Source organism: Schistocerca americana, chromosome 8 (assembly GCF_021461395.2).
Source record: "Schistocerca americana isolate TAMUIC-IGC-003095 chromosome 8, iqSchAmer2.1, whole genome shotgun sequence".
Classification (NCBI taxonomy): Eukaryota; Metazoa; Arthropoda; class Insecta; order Orthoptera; family Acrididae; genus Schistocerca; species Schistocerca americana.
Window position 1 is genome coordinate 185,968,305 of NC_060126.1, and position 22,269 is coordinate 185,990,573.

At 43.8% G+C, this 22,269-nt stretch overlaps 1 protein-coding gene across 2 annotated transcripts in view; it reads right to left on the reverse strand.

Moving 5' to 3' along the window:
• LOC124545051 (probable G-protein coupled receptor Mth-like 1) overlaps window positions 1–22,269 on the reverse strand; it is a 399,074-nt gene that overhangs the window by 20,144 nt on the left and 356,661 nt on the right. For both annotated transcript variants that reach the window (XM_047123840.1, XM_047123839.1), the window contains exon 9: window positions 10,735–10,982. In XM_047123840.1, coding sequence (XP_046979796.1) covers window positions 10,735–10,982 — 248 coding nt within the window. The remainder of the gene's footprint in view (window positions 1–10,734; window positions 10,983–22,269) is intronic.

Below are 22,269 nucleotides of genomic sequence, written 5' to 3' on the forward strand. Positions count from 1 at the left end.
TGCTTTGTCTTACTTTGTTATGCTAATTATTGCTATTCTTATCAGATGAAGCGCCATCTGTCGGACATTTTTTGAACGTTTGTATTTTTTGGTTCTAATAAAGCCCCATGTCATTCCAAGCATGTGTGTCAATTTGTACCTCTCTATCTACATTATTCCGTGATTTATTCAGCTTTCAAATTTATACTGACTTTTTGATCACCCGGTACACTGTCGTGTCACAGTAATGTGACCACCAGTCAAAAGTATGGGGAGCAAAAAAGAGGCCTCGTTTGACAGTAGCCTTTGAACAGGGGTGGTAAAAAGAATCTAACCGACAGGAAAAAGAGATTACACTCACGTATCAATAATGATATTCTAATTCAAACCCATCAGGCATTCCACATGTAAGTGATCGTAAGTCAATCTCAACCAGTTTCCAGTTTCGAATGTAGCACTGGCCTAGGGCAGAGATACGGGACTCGATCTTGGCTTTGTAGCCTCTTTTTCTGACGGACCGCGCCAAAGTTCCTTTCAACGCTTCACTGCGCTGCTTTGCAGATGTGCAGACCCTAGGTTCAACTCTCTTTTCATCGATGTCCTTGACATTTAACACTGCAAACTGCCTTGCTTACGGGCAATGTTGCTTTTTGGGGGTAACAGAAAAGAATCTGCCACTAGAATGCGCTATTGAGAGTGAGCTCATGACGCGACAGTGTCTGTTGTCTATGGCTCTAAACACTAAGGGACTTAACATCTGAGGTCATCAGTCCCCTAGACTTTGAACTACTTAAGCCTAAGGACATCACACACATCCATGCCCGAGGCAGGATTCGAGCCTGCGACCGTAGCAGCACCGCTGTTCCGGACTGAAGCGCCTAGAACCGCTCGGCCACAACGGCCGGCGTGTTGGTCTGTACAGCAATGTCAGTGTGGCACATATTGCTCTCTTATGGTGATTGTTAGTAGTTACGCACAAGAATGAAAAAAATGTGTAGTGCTTCTTTAACCTTTGGAGAGTGTACTGTTCAGTTCATCTTCTACTTCTGGTCATAAGTATGCGAGTACTGCAGGAATCAATATCGTTTGCATATGTACAGTACATTCGAACGATAACAAATTAGTGTTTACTTTATTCGTCTAGATTCCAATGCTAGTTTGAGTGTTATAATGGAGTCATTCTGATATTTTAAAAATGAACGACGAAAGTGGTTACTTATCAAGAATACATGGCCCTAGAATGTCCGTCTGACAGTGAAGATACTTTAGATTTTGACGATTCGGATGGAGATCTTACGGTAATTGTAAATGATCTGGAATCTGCAGACTACTAGAGGAACTACTCGCAAGAGTTCAAATAATTTTTTGGAGGGTGATAATAATCAAGTTGTTGCTGATGTACCGCAAATACAAGCTTCTGAAAAATACCCTAAGATGCTGAAAATCGTATCGTTTGGAGAAAACCAAAGTGCTTGATTTGTAAATGCTCTGTTTGGTTTGAAAGGAAATATCGCGCTGTCCCAATCAATGTTAGAGTTGCCTATATTGTACCACTTTTTTGAATGTTTTTTCACTGACGAATTGGTGGAAAAAATTGTACATGAAACTTCTCCTTACAACACACAGAAAAATAAAAACAAAACATCTTTTTACTACACTGGCGCGCCAAAGAAACTGGTACAGGGATGCGTATTCACATAAAGAGATATGTAAACAGGCAGAATGCGGCGCTGCGGTCGGCGACGCCTGTATTGGACAACAAGCGTCTGGCGCAGTTCTTAGATCGGCTACTGCTGCTACAATGCCAGTTATCAAGAGTTAAGTGAATCTGAACGTGGTGTTACAGTCGGTGCAAGAGCGACGGGAGACATCATCTCCGAGGTAGCGATGAAGTGCGGATTTTCCCAAACGCCCATTTCACAAGTGTACCGTGAATGTCAGGAATCCGGTAAAACATCAAATCTCCAACATCGCTGCGGCCGGAAAAAGACCCTGCAACAACGGGGCCAACGAAGACAGAAGAGCAAATTGCTGCAGATTTCAATGCTGCGCCATCAATAAGTGACAGTGTGCGAACCATTCAACGAAACATCATCGATAAGGCTTTCGGAGCCGAAGACCCACTCGTGTACCCTTGATGACTGCACGACACAAAGCTTTACGCCTCGCCTGGGTCCGTCAACACTGACATTGGACTGTTGATGATTGCAAACATGTTGCCTGGTCGGACGAGACCGTTTCAGATTGTATTGAGTGGATGGATCTGTGCAGGTATGGAGACAACCTCATGAATCCATGGACCCTGTATGGCAGCAGGGGACTGTTCATGCTGGTGGAGGGCCTGAAAGGGTGTGGGGCGTGTGCAGTTGGAGTAATATGACACCCCTTGATATTTCTAGATTCGCCTCTGACAGGTGACATGTACGTAAGCATCCATCCATTCATGTCCATTATGCATTCCGAAGAACTTGGACAATTCCAGCAGGTCAATGCGACACCCCACACGTCCAGAATTGCTACAGAGTGGCTCAAGAAACACTCTTCTTGGTTTAAACGCGTCCAGTGGTCACCAGATTCCCCAGACATGCGCATTATTGAGCATATCTGGGATGCCTTGCAACGTGCTGTTCAGAAGAGATCTCCAGCCCCCTCGTACTCTTACGGATTTGTGGACAGATCTGCAGGATTCATGGAGTCAGTTCCCTCCAGCACTACTTGAGCAGTTAGTCGAGTCCACGCCACGTCGTGTTGCGGCACTTCTACGTGCTCGTGGAGGCCCTACACGATTTTACGCTGGTGTACCAGTTTCTTTGGCCCTTCAGTGTATGTTCATGACATTCACAAAATTATAGGCATATGCATTATTAGCTCTTTCTCTCCTCTTACCGCTGCTCGCCATGTTTGGAAAGATGTTACTGTGCCTCTGTCATATGTGCGAAGTGCAAAGTAAACTTAAGTTCCATAAAGACAAAAACTGATTTCTAGGTTTGCATAGCATCTACAAACAGATGCCATTCACCCGCTTTCGATTAAGTCATTGATTCTATCATAGCTGTTGTTCATTTAGTGTTTAAAACTATGTTTTTATACTTAACATATGTTTATTAATGCTGCAAATTTCACACAGTTTTGCATAAGTTTCACAGAGGTTTGCATAAATGTAAAATGTAAAAAATATATATATTTCTTTCAAAGTTAAGAAAGTATTTTTTTTCAACATTTTAGCTGACATCCTTGAACGATTACGATAACAAAATTTTTAGTGTTCTAAAAAGAAGCGTGAAATGAAGCATTAAATGTGTTAAGGAAGCTTCTGTAAATGTAAATCATGATGAGAAGACGGCATTAGTGCCCCTTCTCCAAAATATAAGTCCAGCATCTTAGCTAGAGCACAATCCTGGACGATATACTGAAACAGTTAGCAGAGTTCCGAGTTTACACATGTAGAGCAATCCTAATAGCCACATTTCATGCTAGATGCACACAAAATTTATCATAAGTAACCAAATGGCAAACACAAATTAGGGTCATGTTCAGTAATAACATCATTAGATAGGCAATCATATTAGGTAGATTTAGCCGTTACTGTCAGAATGACATCCTCACCTCCAGACGACCTTTTTTATTTTGTTCTTTTCGCACTGGTACAGACGCCGAATTAGTGAAACTGCAACAACTATGTGGCTGCAAAACCTGTATGAGAGCATAGTCATACATTTTTTTAATTATCAAATAAAAAATTAAAGTTACATAATTATTTTTTTAACAATGTCTGAAGCAACAGTCATTGATGATGGTCTTGCAGCAGTACTAAATTGATGTTCTGACAGTAGTTGCATTACGTACGAAGATATTACCTGTTAGCGGCACATGAAAATTTGTGCCGGACCAAGATTCGAATCCAGATTTCCCACTTGTCACGAAAGGTCGCCTTAACCACTTCCGCTATCTGAACACGCTCGCAGCACTGACCCAAACTACCGTATGTCATACAATCTATGACACCACTGCTCGCAACTTTACTTGAATTCCCGCCATAAGATTTAAGTGAGACAAAGGTTTTAAACACTAGTATTTCGAGCGCAGTTTTGCCAGTCAGGACTTGTAATATTTACTGATGAGAGTCTTACACCAATAGGTAATATCTTCATATCAAGTGCAGCTAATGTCAGAAATATTCCGCAATTGCGAATGAATATCATAAATTTAGAACAGCTGCAACCTTTTCTCCAATGTCTGTTTCTTCAGACATTGATAAAAACAAGTATTACAAGCCTCAGCGGACAAAATTACGATCGTAATACTAATGGTGAATACGTTTGTCTCCTTGAAACGCTGTGGCGCGATGGGGTTGTAGACAGTATGACGTGTGGAAATTCGGGTCGGCACTAGAAGGTGCTTTGACAGCTGAAGTGGCTAAGGCGACCACTCGTGACAAGCAGGAAGTCCAGGCTCGAGTCCCGGTTAGGCATAAATTTTCATGTGTCATCAATAGGTAACATCTTCATACATAATGCAGCTAATGTGAGTCCAAATTGTGAATCAATTTCGCAAATTATTATTTTTTAAGTGCAGGTACAGGTCTGCAGTGCTGGAACATTTAAATCACCACTATAACAAGTCGCAAGAGGAGCCAAGACAAAATGGCGCAGTACATTAATGGAGTGGAGAATCGTGCCGTAACTAGGTTTCTACATCTGGGACGAGACAACGTTGCAACAGTCCGTGCTTAGGTGGTTAAAGCATATACCAACAGTGTACCATCATATGACAGCTCTTAGATGCCACAGGTGCTTCCATTGTGGCTAAACAATTATGAACGACGAAGAAGAAGTCTCAAACCACTTTGCAGTGTATAATCAGGAATTTCAAGAGGAACTAGTGTTCGAAGACCAACATATCAAATTGACCCGATAGTGGAAGAATAGAAAATCAGTCATGCCTTAATTTTCAACATTTTTTGCGACATTTTGTACATCACACAGTTCTTTACCTGCCTAATTACCACAGACGAGTGAAAGGTGTATAGCTGCAACCATGAGACGACGGACGAAAGGGTATACTAGAAACGTGTATTCGCCATTGTTGAAAAACGCGACGACCGAACCATTATCGAGCAAAGTGATACCCAATATTTTTTGGGACTGCCATTGTGTGGCATAACAGATTAGGTTCATAAGGGGCAAACCTTAATAAGATCATACCATCGACATCGCTGGACAAGGTTCCGGGGTGCTGTCAAGACGAAGTGTCACATAAATCTGCCGAAGGGGGTGCCTTCGCTCCACGATAACGCCTCTGCTTATTCTGCACAAGACGGCCACACATGCTGCTTCTTTGGGCTATCATATATTGGCTCATGCTCTCCCTCCCGATGTTCGCCTTTCTGTTATTTTCACGTGGGTTCCTGTGGCCTCTTCGTATTTCCTTGGATGAAGAAACCCTTGCATTCAAGGTACCTTCAGAATGATGAGGTGTTTTTAGAGGTGGAAATACATGACCACCACCTATTTTCAACGTCAACGTGCAATAACCACACAGAGCCAGCAGTGGCACCGTTAGCAGTGGAGAGTATATGAAGTGGGTCGGGCGAGGGGGAAGGGGGGGGGGAGCTGGCGGTAGGGGCAGATTTATCTGATGTCCAAAAAGGCATGATCATTGGCTTCGGGACAACAGTGGAAGCATTTGATTCGCTAAAGAGGTCATCTGTCGCCGCGCAGTTAATGTACAATTGCGGTACCGGGATGCAAAACCAACCTGCGTCGCTAATGAACAGCAGCCAGCACGGGTGTATGAACCTGGCACATGCTGCAGAGGCCCATTACGCAGCAAAGTTCGCTGATCGATCGCTGAGGAGACGCTGACGTTTGGATCATCCAGGCGCTCAGTTGCTCAACAATTGCACGTCTGTGGTGCACCACAACTACCTCTGCGCTGGTTTGGGATAGCACCATTTTGCCATGCCTGGTATAGTTTAACAATGGTGGCACACGAAGTTAGGTGTTTCGGAAACGCTTCCACCTGTGGCCTGAAAGCCAATGACCAAACCCTTTTGCACGTCAGGTAAATAGCCCAGTTTCGGCACTACAACAACTGCACTGTTTATAGCGTCTTTTTTTCTATTTTTTCTTTATTGGGTTTCGATTCCCGCCCCCCCCCCCCAGAGGGGGGGGGGCGGTTTCTGTTCGCATGAGATAAAAAAACACAACTACTGACAGTATGGTGGCTTTTCGCAACACTAACAGGGGACGCACAACACTGAACACTCACTTAAAACAGCACTATACAGGTGACACAGCGGCAGGTGGGGGAGCCAAGGACCCAGACAGATGAAGGGGGAAAGGGGGGGGGGAGGAAAGGAAAGGAAAAAAGCGGGGAGCCAATGGAGGGAGGGAACATAGAAAAGGGGGAGGGGCTGGCCAGACACGAGAAGGAGTGGGAAAGGCAGTGGAGTTGAGAGCAAAAAGGACTCGGGGGAGAGAAGGGAGGCAGAGGGTAGGTGGGGAAAAAACAGGATGGAAGGGGTGGGAGAGGGAGCCTGGGAAAAGGACAGAGGAAGGGAGGGGGAGGTGAGGATCAGAGTTGATAGGAGGGATAACTGGAGGGAGGGAGGACATCATCCAGGAGGGAGAGTCAATGGAAGCCACCTTGGGAAAGGAGATGATGGGTGTAGAGGTGGAGGGTAGGGGAGACACAACAGTGAAGGCATGGCAGAGGGCAGGGGTGGGAGAGGAGAGGAGCAATCAGGGGATGAGGGGGATCAAGGCAGCGGGAGGTGTAGAGGATGCGGATATGTTCGAGGAAAAGGAGCAGATGATGGAAAGGAATCAGGTCGTAGAGGATCCGCGTATACAGAAGTCGAGGCAGAGTGCATGGTGATCAAGGATTCAGAGGGACATACAATTTGGGGGGGGGGGCGGATATCCAAGTGGGACTGGCATAACGGAGGATGGGATTACGGATTTGTAGGTGTGGAGGATGGTAGAGGGGTTCAACCCCCATGTCCGGTCAGAGAAGAGTTGAGGAGTCAGAGGTGGTTGTGGGCTTTGGATTGGATAGATCGGAGATGAGGGATCCAGGTGAAGTGACGGTCAATGGTGAGGCCAAGGTAGGTGAGGGTGGGGGAGAGGTGGGCAGGACGGATGCAGATGGTAAGGGAGAAATCAAGGAGCTGGAAGGAGCGAGTGGTACGACCTACAATACTCACCTGGGTCTTGGAAGGAGCCACTGGTTACACCATGCGGCAAAAAGGTCAAGGTGATTCTGGAGATGGCGTTGGGTCTGTTGAAGGGTAGGGGCGAGATCAAGGAAGGCGGTGTCATCGGCATACTGCAGAGGGTGTACTGGAGGGGTTGGGGGGGGGGGTTGGGGCATATCTGCCGTGTACAGGACGCAGAGGAGAGGGGAGAGGAGAGGACAGAGCCCTGGGGCACACCCACAGAGGGGTAGAAGATGCGGGAATCACCATTATGGATGGTAACATAGGAGGGGCGGCAGGAGAGGAAGGAGGCAATCAGATGGACATAGTTGACAGGAAGGGCATAGGTCTGGATTTACAGTGTCCATCCCACTTGCTTTATATACCCCCCACTGCTAGTGCTACAACCTGCCATTTGTTTTGATTAAGGGTTCCTGTACGAAAAGGACTCCCTTGGTTGACATTATGTGTGTAGCATGTTATCCATGGAATCAATTGAAACTTTTCAAAGCTTCTGTCTGGAATCATGGCTAGGGGGTAGCACTATACACACGAAATTTTATCTCGAGAGAGAGGACAGCACCAATCAGAGTGACTGCTTTTCGTCTCAGTAACGAATAACACACAACAGCAGTGCTGACTGACAAATGGATGAATCCTGAAACAATTTTCCAAAGCTGCTTGACATTTGTGGATCCTGAGGGGTTACCAAGGATTATTAAGACTTCAGAAGTCTTGCGGGACAAGTAGAGAAGATGGCAGCATTTCGAATTTTTTTACTCCAAACGGGAAAGTTTGATCGAAAGGGTCCAACGTAGTTACTGCCAAAACGAGGTAGCGAGAAGTTGCTGTTACAGTCTCCCTCAGGGAGAAAGAATATGGAAGGAGCAACTGCAAGACAAGAATTTCGATTAGGCAGCGAGAGCGCTATTCTGTTGACAGCCTTTCCGCGATATGACGATGACAGTGGTATGTGTAGCAAGTTGGAAAGGAATTTTGGTCTAGTGACTGGACTTGACTGGGTTTAAAGCGGCAATAAACTGTTTCGTTTCGTAGAAAAAAGTGTCAGAACGTGTATGACTTGACCCTCTTACTTTTAACTGTGATAGAGAGATTTTCCTGTAGAGGTCTATGAACGTCCATTGGAGCCAGAAAGTTACTGAGTGAGGAATGCCGTCACAAAGTAGCACCCAGTCCGGTGGTTGGATCAAGAGTATTCTTTGTGCAAGTGGACACAGCTCGATTCTTTGGGGTAGGGCTCTGTAGCCTGTCACGGCAAAGCTGACCACCCTAACTGAAGTAGTGTACCGAGTGCAGTAGAACAAGAAGCTGATATGGGTCTTCGAATGAAAGGATTACATGTCAACGGTTGGATGACGTAATGAAGTCGCTTGGGTCACAGAGTGCCTGGGCTGATCGCAGTGAACGATGTAATTATGTTGAAAGCAGTTTACGAAGGACACAAAAGACTCAGTTTAACTCTGAATGTCAATAAAACTCTGTCACGATGATACAAAAATAATATCCAATAGAGATATACAATAACAATCAATGATCACACTGTGACCCAATTATCCACAAATGAGTGTGAAGATGTCCAAAGATAAATGAAAAGGTTCAGTAATGATACTGACCTTGCTGTCAGCCAAGTAATGACTCTCTCTGATACAGACGAAATGGAGCTGTAGTTCAGTTATCTGTCAACAAAAATGAATGTGTTGGCTGCACCTAGTAATAAAGATGAGCAACTTCAAATTGCTGGGCATATAACGTTAGTTTTATATCCTACTCCGCATAGGTATAACAATGTTTATGATCACTCACACTCACACAGTGATGCACAAACCGATGGAACAAACAGGCTGTTCTTGTGTCCAACGATGGTGGATTTCACAAAGTGAACTGCTACCCAGAATCAAAGTCCAGAAAGTTGTGAAACTCATATTAAGCACATGCAGAGAGCTCATGGAGCCACCCGAAATGGAATACGTAAGCACAAAGAAGGTTAATCACTCTACTGTCAAAGACACATATGGAGGGCTTCAGAGAATACTGAGAAGTGCTGGAAAAGTGCAGGGCCGAGGAATTAATAGGCACTCTCACGTCAGTGGACTGTCCCATGTTACCTGCCTGCACCTGCAGAGGCATCTTCCGCAAGAGAAAGTTGCAGTTGGCTGTTTATAACCTTCCTTCACGTTGACACTTGCACTGGGTGTGGAATCTGAATCACTGCCGGATACTAAAGTTAGTATTTCCAACCCCAGGCAGAGAGACTTGATCAGTATTTCATTTCCATGTTAACACTGAGTTCTGTGTAATCTGTAAGAAATACGAGGGTTGTCCAGAAAGTAAGTTCCGATCAGTCGCGAAATGGAAACCACAGCGAAAATCAGAAAAGTTTCATCTGCAACGGTTAGGTACACCTTCCACGTACTTCTCTACTTCGCTCCAACTTCGAGTTTTGTCGTAGTGTTGTATCAACTTTCCAATATCCTCGTCACAGAAAGCAGCCGCCTGTACTTTCGGCCAGTTATCTGCACCGGTCTGCAGCTCGTTGTCTGTGGAAAAATTTTGTCTTCATAGCCATCGGTTCTTGTGAGGAGATATGAGACTCAGGGGGAGCCAATTACGGACTGTATTGTGGGTGATCAAACACATCTAATCGGAAACGCTGTAGGAGCGTCTTCACTGCCCCTGCAGTATGCGGCCGAGAATTGTCATGGAGAAGGAACTGCTCGACAGTTGTGTATGTGGGCTGCATGACACAGGCGAAATCTCTAACCAGGCGCTCATACTTGGCGGGAGACACTATTCCCTGCGCATTTTTCCGTGTTCACTGTTCATTCAAAACTGAAAAGAGCGTCGCGACACGATCGACGGGCATGCTAGAGACACTGGCCAACACACCTGTGCAAAGCTATACCGGATTTTCCCAGTGGTTTCCATTTTGCGACCGATGGGAACTTACTTCTTAGACAACCCTCCTAGCATGATTTATCAAGAAGGTTGAACTACCGTCAGCACAGGATGAGAGACAGAATAAAAGTGTAATGCATAAAGTAAGTTATACATCTCATACTGTAGCACATCCGCCCATCAACCAAAGTCATTCGTTCTATTTATTCGAGGAAAATAACTGATCAGAGAACCGTGAGACAGACGTCACATTGTAAGCGGAAAGAGCTGTACAATATAAAACTATTAGCAGAGCACACCACATGGTTCTTAAACTGTTCTTATGTTCCACCTATCATATACTACAGGGCAATTAGAATGCTGTCATTTATAAACACTGAATTCAGGAATGATGGAGGCAGAGTGCAATTTGTGCCAGGTACCTCCAATATACCAGTGATTAGAATAGCCATGGTACCAGCCAGCTACTTGGCATTCCTTGACAAAAGTCACTGGTCAAATTAGGTGCTAGTCAGGTTATACTGTCCTTCAAATGGAAGTAGTTTGGAAAGAAAGCAGGTCCACAAGGACAGCCTAGACATTTGTGCTGTGGCAGCAGAGACAGAGTGCCAAAGAAGGCCTTAAAATGGTAGAGTACGCACCTGATCCAGAGCCTCCATGACCCTCTGATGGCGGCAGTGAGCACGGGCACCAGGAGGGCAGTCGTGACCTGAGCAGCCGAAGCACGCTGCGCTTGCAGCAAAACAGGTAGAATAGGAAGACAGCCCGCAGTAGGTTCACCAGGTCCGTCAGGTACCAGTAGTAGGCAGGTCCGCCCACAGCCCACGACACGATCTCCATCACCCACGTCAGTCCCATCAGTCCAAACAGCTTGGTGTACAGCACTAGCCTGTGGTGAAAAGTGCACAGTGTGGGACAGGTGACACAATATGGTGCAAGAAGGGTCTTGTAACTGACTTGTGTGATCACTATGGTCGCAGGTTCGAATCATGCCTCGGGCATGGATGTGTGTGACGTCCTTAGGTTAGTTAGGTTTAATTAGTTCTAAGTTCTAGGGGACTGATGACCTTAGAAGTTAAGTCCCATAGTGCTCAGAGCCATTTGAACCGTTTTGACAGCCACGTGGACCAGCTTTCTGGTGTGCCTCTCCTCCAGCTCAACATTTCAGCCTGTTGGCACATTCGTTTATCACCTGATCTAACCAGTAATGCAACCTGACACCAAATTCAGTCCCTAGTCCACCAACCAGAGTTGATCAGCATATCCCTCCACTGATCAGTGGCATGTACCTTATCTAGCGAACCTGTTGGCATATTTCCTCCCTGGCGCATCAATCGGATGTAAGCAGACTAACAGAAAATACTGTCCCTATATCATCAGATTAGCCCATAAAGTCCAATAGCACATCCAAACCATAGATTAGTTTTATGCTTCTTCACCATCCAAAAGCGATTTCAGCCTACAGACACATTCCCTCCATAGCTCGTATGTGCAATACATGCAGCCTGACAACAAATTACGTCCTTATGAGTAACCCAATACATGCAGCCTGACAGAAAGTTCTGTACCTACACCACCTGCTTAGTGCCTGGGAACTGTCAGCAAACCTCTACCATTGATCAGTGGCAAGTTCCTTCTGTATAACAACGTCATCTCAGACCGCAGCCCAAACTAATCCACAAGCTACAAGGAGACTGTCAGGAACTCCTGTTTCTAGACAACCTTTTCAGCAGGTGTATCACATGAGCATATCCTCTCTGCAGGTCAATTGTATGTGGCATCATAAGTAACTCAGCACCTAAAGATTACATCATTTCCCTATTCCCTTTCCCATACTTCATTTTTTCGTCAAAGACTTTAGTTTATACCAGGAGCTAACCTGGGAAACAATAAAGTCAAAAAGGGACACAGCATAATATCAAAAAGTCGACTAGAAAAAGTGTAAGGAATAAAATAAAAATGTTAGCATGTTCACTTCCCAAACAGTTTCAAATCCATTTTTTGACACTGTGTGTCATTTCTAACATCGTTGTATCCCAATGTAGCTCTTGCTGTTGAACCAAGTGTGCTGGAAAATGGTCTTTGAATGAAACGAGTCGCATATTAAAGAATAATTTTAACAGCAGCTTCCAGTGCTACTAGAGCTCATTGCTGAAGTTTATCATCGCTGTAGAGTACAATCAAAAGGGAATAATCCAAGGCGCTCGTAGGCATGTCGCCTTTGTAGCTGATCATCCTGTAATCTCTGCAGCTCAAAAGGTTCTTATTTGTCTAGCTATCCAGCTTGCTATCATGCTATATCTTAAATACATCATATTCTCAGACCATTGGCTTGCCCTCTCCCAGAGCACATCAACTCTATACATTAAGCTTGTCACTCTGTCCTCTTCCAGACTGCCAGCTCTCCATCATATCACTTCAGCTCTTCCTTTTATACCCCTCCCCCACTTCCACAAGATCTCCCATTCCCAGTTCCCTACTGTATGCCTTTCATATCTCTTCAGTTTTTTAACACGAAGAATGTTCTGGTCCCAAGCACACATCTTCAGTAGATCAGTTTGCGTCTCTCCTACACTTTCTCAATAACTTATAAGAACTTATGCGGCATAATGCTCAGGCAGGCCATCGCAAACAGCCAATGGGTATGCCAGCCCGCCACCTACGTAATGACGCAGACAGATAGAGCATTTTCCGGCGAAAGATTCCGAGTTCGAGTCTCGGTGCGGCTCACAGTTTTAATCTGCCGGGAAGTTTCATATAGGCGCACACTCCGCTGCAGAGTGAAAATTTCATTCTTGAAACTACAATAGTGATGGCATAGTGTTCTGCAATATGTCATTCTACCAGTAATGGTGGCTGTGATTGGTTCTACAATGGGGTATTCTACTATTAAGTGGATGCGACTAGTTTTGCAATGTGGCATTCTACCGTTAATCGAGATTTCCCGAATGTGGAAAATCATTCATGCCAGAACGATCTTTCTTGAAACAAAAAAATTGTTTCCTGACGTGAGTTTCCCAGAGGCACTTGTCCCCCACACAATACAAATGCCTCAATCTGCCTCTGGTGCCTTCGCCTCTCTCTTAAACTCAAAGCAAGCAATATGTCGCAAATGTTAGATACTTTTCCACTTGCAATTGTATCTGACAACACTTAAACGATATTCATAAGTTTCAACTATCCAAAACCCCATATGTAAATGCAAGACAAATACCAGAATTTCAAATAAGAATGTGACAGCGGTTAAATAAACTTGTATCAACCTATCTTTTGTGTTAATGAACATGTTTACTCAGTTTATCGATGTTACTTTGTGTGGAAAATCAAACCAATAAACAATTTTATGCTCACTAATAAGAGAGCAGAGACGTGCCGAAGATGCACTGTGCTACGTTTTCCTAGTCGGGTGGCATATGATGTTGGGTGGCCGGAGGTGTGTGGCTCGTGGCTGCTGTAGGGCGAGGAAACACTACAGTGTACACTGCTCTGATTTCGACATGGATGTAAACTATTTTGTGGAATTGTTTTCGGCAGTGTTTGCTATTATTGGTGGTGTTAGAAAGTGAAGCGAATTATCTTTGGGATTCTATGAGACTGATACCATTAGCAGACATCAGAAACGTGGTTTATAACTTGAATTCTCGCCTTTGTGCTTGCACTCCGCCAGGTTTATCACTAGATCGTGACTAGATACACTCCTGTAACAGCTCGAGCGGAAAACAACGCTTCCTCCAGAAATTCTGCATTGGAGCCTTAAGTGAAAGACTCGGAGGTAGTCTTCTGCAGCAGCGAGCTGGAGCAAGGTTTCATGTCTGACACAGTACGTTTGTCATGTTTATATATAACTGTTGTAGTAATTTGAACAAGAACTTATCAATAATTTGAGCAATGCTACTACCATAATGGCGTAGTTAAGCACATATTAAACTCATTACGTTTTACAGATCACTGATATCCTTGGGCTATTTGACACTGTCCAGTGTACAGTAAATAGCAGTTCATAGATCTGTTGACAACAACTGTCACTGCCAAGCTGATTGAACCTATCTGTATGCAGCAAGTTTAAACATTATTGTTGTGTCATTGTATAATAAGTTGCATGATGTAGATATGGAGTGTTGTCTCTCTCTCTTTTTATTTGTGTGACCATTAATTTATAAACACACGTTTATAGGTACATAATATTATATGACTGATGTGGTATGTGTTGTACATTGGCTTCAGAGTAACCACTTGGAAATGGCACATCTGCCAAATCAGGTGATTATGTGAAAATAAATGACTGCGTACATAATGTAGCCACGGTGGAAGATAAAATCGCTGTTTAGTATTGGAAAGAGTTTAATGGGTTTTGAAGTATGACCTGATTAGTTACCATTACCAAGAAAATGTTATCATTTAAAGAAATTAATATTTCTCTGGCTCTAATTAAAATTCGAAACATATTTTTATATGCTTAGAAACACTATAGTTATCTATACTATACTTTACTCTCAGCATTTTTTATATTTGTAGGAAGTAGAAGCTTTCAAACTATTTTCTATTGTCACTAAAAGCATATCACTGTTTTGGCTGTCTGCAGACAGTCCTTGACGCAAAATATCAGTGCTTTGGAGTTTCAGTAACAAATACCAACTAATTTAAATCGCGCTATATTCTGTGTACAAGTCAGAGTGTTTTTCCGGAACCCCCATCTCTCCTTACACTGTTGTGGTGTGCAACACAGAAGGGGAGGGAATGCGGTGACCTGTTGCCGTGGGGATGTGCTGAAGGGCCAGGAGAGGTCTTGTACTGAAGGCACAGAGACAGATATCTCAGACAGAGTCACCTCCTCCATAGCAATCAACATGGATTCTCGAAACATCGCCCATGGAGAACCCAACTTTCACTTTCTCAGATAACATCTTGAAAGCCACGAGTCAAAGCAATCACGTGTATGCGGTATTTATCTCCTTCTGGAAAGCATCTAACGCACTACCACACCAATAGTTATTAACAAAAGTGCGATCATGTGGAATGTTGTTGTTGTTGTTGTTGTGGTCTTCAGTCCTGAGACTGGTTTGATGCAGCTCTCCATGCTACTCTATCCTGTGCAAACTTTTTCATCTCCCAGTACCTACTGCAACCTACATCCTTCTGAATCTGCTTAGTGTATTCATCTCTTGGTCTCCCTCTACGATTTTTACCCTCCACGCTGCCCACCAATACTAAATTGGTGATCCCTTGATGCCTCAGAACATGTCCTACCAACCGATCCCTTCTTCTGGTCAAGTTGTGCCACAAACTTCTCTTCTCCCCAATCCTATTCAATACTTCCTCATTAGTTACGTGATCTACCCATCTAATCTTCAGCATTCTTCTGGAGCACCACATTTCGAAAGCTTCTATTCTCTTCTTGTCCAAACTATTTATCGTCAATGTTTCACTTCCATACATGGCTACACTCCATACGAATACTTTCAGAAATGACTTCCTGACACTTAAATCAATACTGGATGTTAACAAATTTCTCTTCTTCAGAAACGCTTTCCTTGCCATTGCCAGCCTACATTTTATATCCTCTCTACTTCGACCATCATCAGTTATTTTGCTCCCCAGATAGCAAAACTCCTTTACTACTTTAAGTGCCTCATTTCCTAATCTAATTCCCTCAGCATCACCCGACTTAATTAGACTACATTCCATTATCCTTGTTTTGCTTTTGTTGATGTTCATCTTATATCCTCCTTTCAAGACACTGTCCACTCCATTCAACTGCTCTTCCAAGTCCTTTGCTGTCTCTGACAGAATTACAATGTCATCGGCGAACCTCAAAGTTTTTATTTCTTCTCCATGAATTTTAATACCTACTCCGAATTTTTCTTTTGTTTCCTTTACTGCTTGCTCAATATACAGATTGAACAACATCGGGGAGAGGCTACAACCCTGTCTTACTCCCTTCCCAACCACTGCTTCCCTTTCATGCCCCTCGACACTTACAACTGCCATCTGGTTTCTGTACAAATTGTAAATAGCCTTTCGCTCCCTGTATTTTACCCCTGCCACCTTTAGAATTTGAAAGAGAGTATTCCAGTCAACATTGTCAAAAGCTTTCTCTAAGTCTACAAATGCTAGAAACGTAGGTTTGCCTTTCCTTAATCTTTCTTCTAAGATAAGTCGTAAGGTCAGTATTGCCTCACATGTTCCAGTGTTTCTACGGAATCCAAACTGATCTTCCCCGAGGTTGGCCTCTACCAGTTTTTCCATTCGTCTGTAAAGAATTCGTGCTAGTATTTTGCAGCTGTGACTTATTAAGCTGATAGTTCGGTAATTTTCACATCTGTCAACACCTGCTTTCTTTGGGATTGGAATTATTATATTCTTCTTGAAGTCTGAGGGTATTTCGCCTGTTTCATACATTTTGCTCACCAGATGGTAGAGTTTTGTCAGGACTGGCTCTCCCACGGCCGTCAGTAGTTCCAATGGAATATTGTCTACTCCGGGGGCCTTGTTTCGACTCAGGTCTTTCAGTGCTCTGTCAAACTCTTCACGCAGTATCATATCTCCCATTTCATCTTCATCTACATCCTCTTCCATTTCCATAATATCGTCCTCAAGTACATCGCCCTTGTATAGGCCCTCTATATACTCCTTCCACCTTTCTGCTTTCCCTTCTTTGCTTAGAACTGGGTTTCCATCTGAGCTCTTGATATTCATACAAGTCGTTCTCTTATCTCCAAAGGTCTCTTTAATTTTCCTGTAGGCGGTATCTATCTTACCCCTAGTGAGATAGGCCTCTACATCCTTACATTTGTCCTCTAGCCATCCCTGCTTAGCCATTTTGCACTTCCTGTCGATCTCATTTTTGAGACGTTTGTATTCCTTTTTGCCTGTTTCACTTACTGCGTTTTTATATTTCCTCCTTTCATCAATTAAATTCAATATTTCTTCTGTTACCCAAGGATTTCTACTAGCCCTCGTCTTTTTACCTACTTGATCCTCTGCTGCCTTCACTACTTCATCCCTCAAAGCTACCCATTCTTCTTGTACTGTATTTATTTCCCCCATTCCTGTCAATTGCTCCCTTATGCTCTCCCTGAATCTCTGTACAACCTCCGGTTCTTTTAGTTTATCCAGGTCCCATCTCCTTAAATTCCCACCTTTTTGCAGTTTCTTCAGTTTTAATCTACAGGTCATAACCAATAGATTGTGGTCAGAGTCCACATCTGCCCCTGGAAATGTCTTACAATTTAAAACCTGGTTCCTAAATCTCTGTCTTACCATTATATAATCTATCTGATACCTTTTAGTATCTCCAGGGTTCTTCCATGTATACAACCTTCTTTCATGATTCTTAAACCAAGTGTTAGTTATGATTATGTTGTGCTCTGTGCAAAATTCTACCAGGCGGCTTCCTCTTTCATTTCTGTCCCCCAATCCATATTCACCTACTATGTTTCCTTCTCTCCCTTTTCCTACACTCGAATTCCAGTCACCCATGACTATTAAATTTTCGTCTCCCTTCACAATCTGAATAATTTCTTTTATTTCATCATACATTTCTTCAACTTCTTCGTCATCTGCAGAGCTAGTTGGCATATAAACTTGTACTACTGTAGTAGGTGCGGGCTTCGTATCTATCTTGGCCACAATAATGCGTTCACTATGCTGTTTGTAGTAGCTTATCCGCATTCCTATTTTCCTATTCATTATTAAACCTACTCCTGCATTACCCCTATTTGACTTTGTATTTATAACCCTGTATTCGCCTGACCAGAAGTCTTGTTCCTCCTGCCACCGAACTTCACTAATTCCCACTATATCTAACTTTAACCTATCCATTTCCCTTTTTAAATTTTCTAACCTACCTGCCCGATTAAGGGATCTGACATTCCACGCTCCGATTCGTAGAACGCCAGTTTTCTTTCTCCTGATAACGACATCCTCTTGAGTAGTCCCTGCCCAGAGATCCGAATGGGGGACTTTTTTACCTCCGGAATATTTTACCTAAGAGGACGCCATCATCATGTAATCATACAGTAAAGCTGCATGCCCTCGGGAAAAATTACGGCTGTAGTTTCCCCTTGCTTTCAGCCGTTCGCAGTACCAGCACAGCAAGGCCGTTTTGGTTATTGTTACAAGGCCAGATCAGTCAATCATCTAGACTGTTGCCCTTGCAACTACTGAAAAGGCTGCTGCCCCTCTTCAGGAACCACACGTTTGTCTGGCCTCTCAACAGATACCCCTCCGTTGTGGTTGCACCTACGGTACGGCTATCTGTATCGCTGAGGCACGCAAGCCTCCCCACCAACGGCAAGGTCCATGGTTCATTGGGGGAGGCATGTGGAATATGGAACAAAATTTGTGACTGTGTTGACGATTAGTAGGAAGGATGCAGCAGTTTGTTCAAATGGTTCAAATGGCTCTGAGCACTAGGGGTTCAAAAATGGTTCAAATGGCTCTGAGCACTATGCGACTTAACGTCTGTGGTCAGCAGTCTCCTAGAACGTAGAACTACTTAAACCTAACTAACCTAGGGACATCACACACATCCATGCCCGAGGCAGGATTCGAACCTGCGACCGTATCAGTCGCGCGGTTCCGGACTGAGCGCCTAGAACCGCTAGACCACCGCGGCCGGCCAGCAGTTTGTCATCGACAGATGTAGAAGTTACTTGAGACATGTCCCATGGACGTATATGGGACTCCACCTGATCATTTTGTATAGTAATGACCTTGGCAACACTCCTCTAAAATCATGTCTATCTTTAGTCCGACATTGTGGGGAACCCAGACATTCGAGCAGCACACACTAGTGCTCCTTGACTGGCGTGTTACACTTTTCAAACCTCTCACAATTAACGATAGTCATCCTTTCTCTTTCCCTGCAAACTGCGTTATCTATTCATTCCACTTCATGTCTACATCCTGAGCTGGACAACATTGGTTCCCTGGGCGCATCAGACTCCAAAATGCGTGTGCATGGAGAACTATGGGATGGGGTCTCCAGTTCAATGGCAAGTGCGGAGTCAAGATTGTTTACTCAATAACATCCTTTATTAGTCTATGCTCCCGTACAGGAGATCGATGACAGTGACCCAGGAGTCGGCCGTGGCTAGCAAGCAGTGAGCGAAAGCCTAGCCAGACATAACGCGGTCTATTGGTACGGCCCGTAACACTGAGCCGCAACGACCAGGCCGCGTCGTTGAAATGCTCATTATTGTATTGCGCACGTCTCCTAGAGTGCAGCACTGACGCAGCAACAACAGAACAGCCGCACCGGGCGAGGAGCGTTTCAACGGTGCGCTCTGACTGCCGCGGCTGAGGCCCACAGGCCGTACCGCCAGGCTGCGTTCTGTCTGGCAAAGCCTTAAGACAGCAGGGTTGGCGAACATTGCTCGTGGCCCAAGATGGTTGGCTGGGACGTGCGGACGCTCTGAGTTGAATCAAGGACTCTCAGAGAGTGGCTGGTGCTTCAGGCTACGGCGCCCAGTAGATGGCATCGCAATGGCAGGTGTACTTTGAAGCCTGACCCATAAGGGCTAGTTAACAGCCCCTACGAGCTAGTTGGTGATGTTACCCGATTAAGCTGTAGCACCTTGGACGCACATTCGACCAATGACAGGTGTGGAGACTGTGCCCGTGGTGTGCACATGTCTGATGGAATGCCACTAATGGCTGAGCTGGCTGAGCTGGGCGTGTGTGTGACATCCAGTCAAAGATATACGACAGGAGCTGTGTTCCCGTCAAATAGTCGTCTATGGAAATGCTACTTCGTGCCACAGCATCCAGCAATTGCATCCATCGTTAATGGTAGAACGCCGCATTGCAGAACCAACCACATCCACCATAAATGGTAGAATGCCACATTGCAGAGCCATTCACATCCATTCATGAGTTTCAACTATCCAAAATCTCATATATAAGCGCACGAAATCTCGATAATTGACGTATATGATTGATTGCTACAATTTTGCCTTCGTACGACATTACATTCAGTAGGCAAGGTTCATTGACCGTGTGTAGGAGTACTGCATGCTCAAATTCAAAATAAAAATCAATGGATGGGGGGGGGGGGGGGGAGGAGTCTTCCTGCATTTTTGCTTGAATATCATCAGTTTTGTGACTGAGCATTCCTATGCAATATTATTACTGGTGACATATTATGATACTTTTATGTTAACCTCTTAAGAATAAATTAATTGTTGAACCCTAAAAAAAGACAAATACTCGAACAAGGAGAATGTGAAAAAAAAGACAAATACTCGAACAAGGAGAATGTGAAAACATTATTTTGCACGTGGTCTCTCAAAAATGGTATTGTGCACTATGAATCCCTCCCCAAGGGTGTGTCCATCAAGCCTGGAATTTGTTGCCAACTGTTGAGACACATTTTGGTCTCAGTGCAAGAAAGACGACCGACAAAACTGCATCAAGTGTTACCCCTACACGATAACACACTCTACTGGTTTGACAAACAAAGCTATCTTGGATATTGTTTGGGAAGCCATTCCTCGCCCACTTCTTATGACCTTTTGCCCTCAAATATTTCCTGCTCCTTGTCGAGCAACTGTCAATAAAATTCCTTTCCTGACGATAACGTACTTCAGAGCTGACTTGACGATATCTTTAACCCATAACCACTAGGTTTCTATAGTTGTGGAATTGATAAAATACTTGAGCATTGTTAGACTGTTTTAAATAATGTAAGGGAATATATCGTTGATGATAAGTTCTCCTATGTTTACAGTTCTCTACAATAAACTGCTGGAAGAATGCACTTTACTAATACAAATGAATTACAACTTACCTAGATAATCTTATAATGCATGTCTATTTTAAGAAAACATAAATTATCTGTGACACTATTGTGCCTGTGTCGGCATGAGTTAATGAGATACTACTCACCCTGGAGTTCGAAGAAGTCTGTGTTTGTTTGCTGCCGTGTGTCATACTCAAGTAGTCTGAAAATGCGGAGTTTTATAAATGAGATTGTGTATTCACAAAAACCAACAACATTTTTGGCACAAGCGAAAAGACGCACTATCGAATGTGCAATATCAACAATTTTTTGGCCCATACACTATGGTGTACTGGAAGTAGCGCCCCGAGTTTTGATGGAGAATTTTACTTAAGATTTTCTTATTTATGTGGCTGCTCGTAACTCTGTCATAAAACAGGTATAAATCTGGTCTCCAGTAAGACTGGAACAGTGTGCCAAAGCAGCCTTCAGTTTACATCTGCCTCAGAGCTAGCAAAGACCTGTGGCATCTGTCTCTGCCTTATTGACGAGGAGGATAAATTGCGAAGTAGAATACGAGATTAGTTGCAATATCGGTGTACGAAGACGTCCCTGGACTCAAAACCGTAAATTTATGACTTTGTATCACTCATTAAGTGGAAACCATTCACATTATTAAGTGGAAATGACAAAATATAAAGTAAATTTGGCAGCATAATTCCATGACATCCAGGGCGGAACTTGATGATCACACAATTGCCAAACATATTGTGCGTTTTTACCACGTTTCAGTTACATTACCAGCAGAAGGATAAGTTTCCCAGCCGATCTGTTCCTTGAGTCAGCTCGGAAGCGAACACAGCAATGTTAAAGATAGAGCTGCCAGGTCTAGAATACCAAAAGTGGTTTTATTCTCACTTCTGTAATTAGTTTAGAGTCTACCTCATATCTACTAAAAGTACTCAGATGCACCGGCTGCAAATTAAATATCGTAAATCGCTATCTGTCACAGTTAGTTTTGTTTTCCTGTTATAAGCACAATGAAAACTGAGAAGCTCATTCACCAGACACGATACGCATTTTTGGAGAATCTCCAGAGTTATATTGCAAACATTTTGAATAGGAACATATCCTTTTTACAGTTATAGACTTAGAAAATGTTTTTCTTATGTCAATGGTGGTATCCTCAAAAGAGGCACACATATGAAGAGACAACAACACAACATTGATTGCTAAACATGAACATCCACAGGGAGACTTCGTAAGGTACGAAAGACAAAGTTCCATTTCAATAAAGGCTACTGTGCAGGAAACCATACACAATGACTGAAGAAGTAGGCTCAGAAAGTTGTTGATAGTGAAACCACTGAAGGGCGTGCTCAGTGCACGTTCTACTCCAGTTTCTGCCAAAAGCAGTTGTTATCAGAACGCGGAACAAATAATATAAAACGCTGAC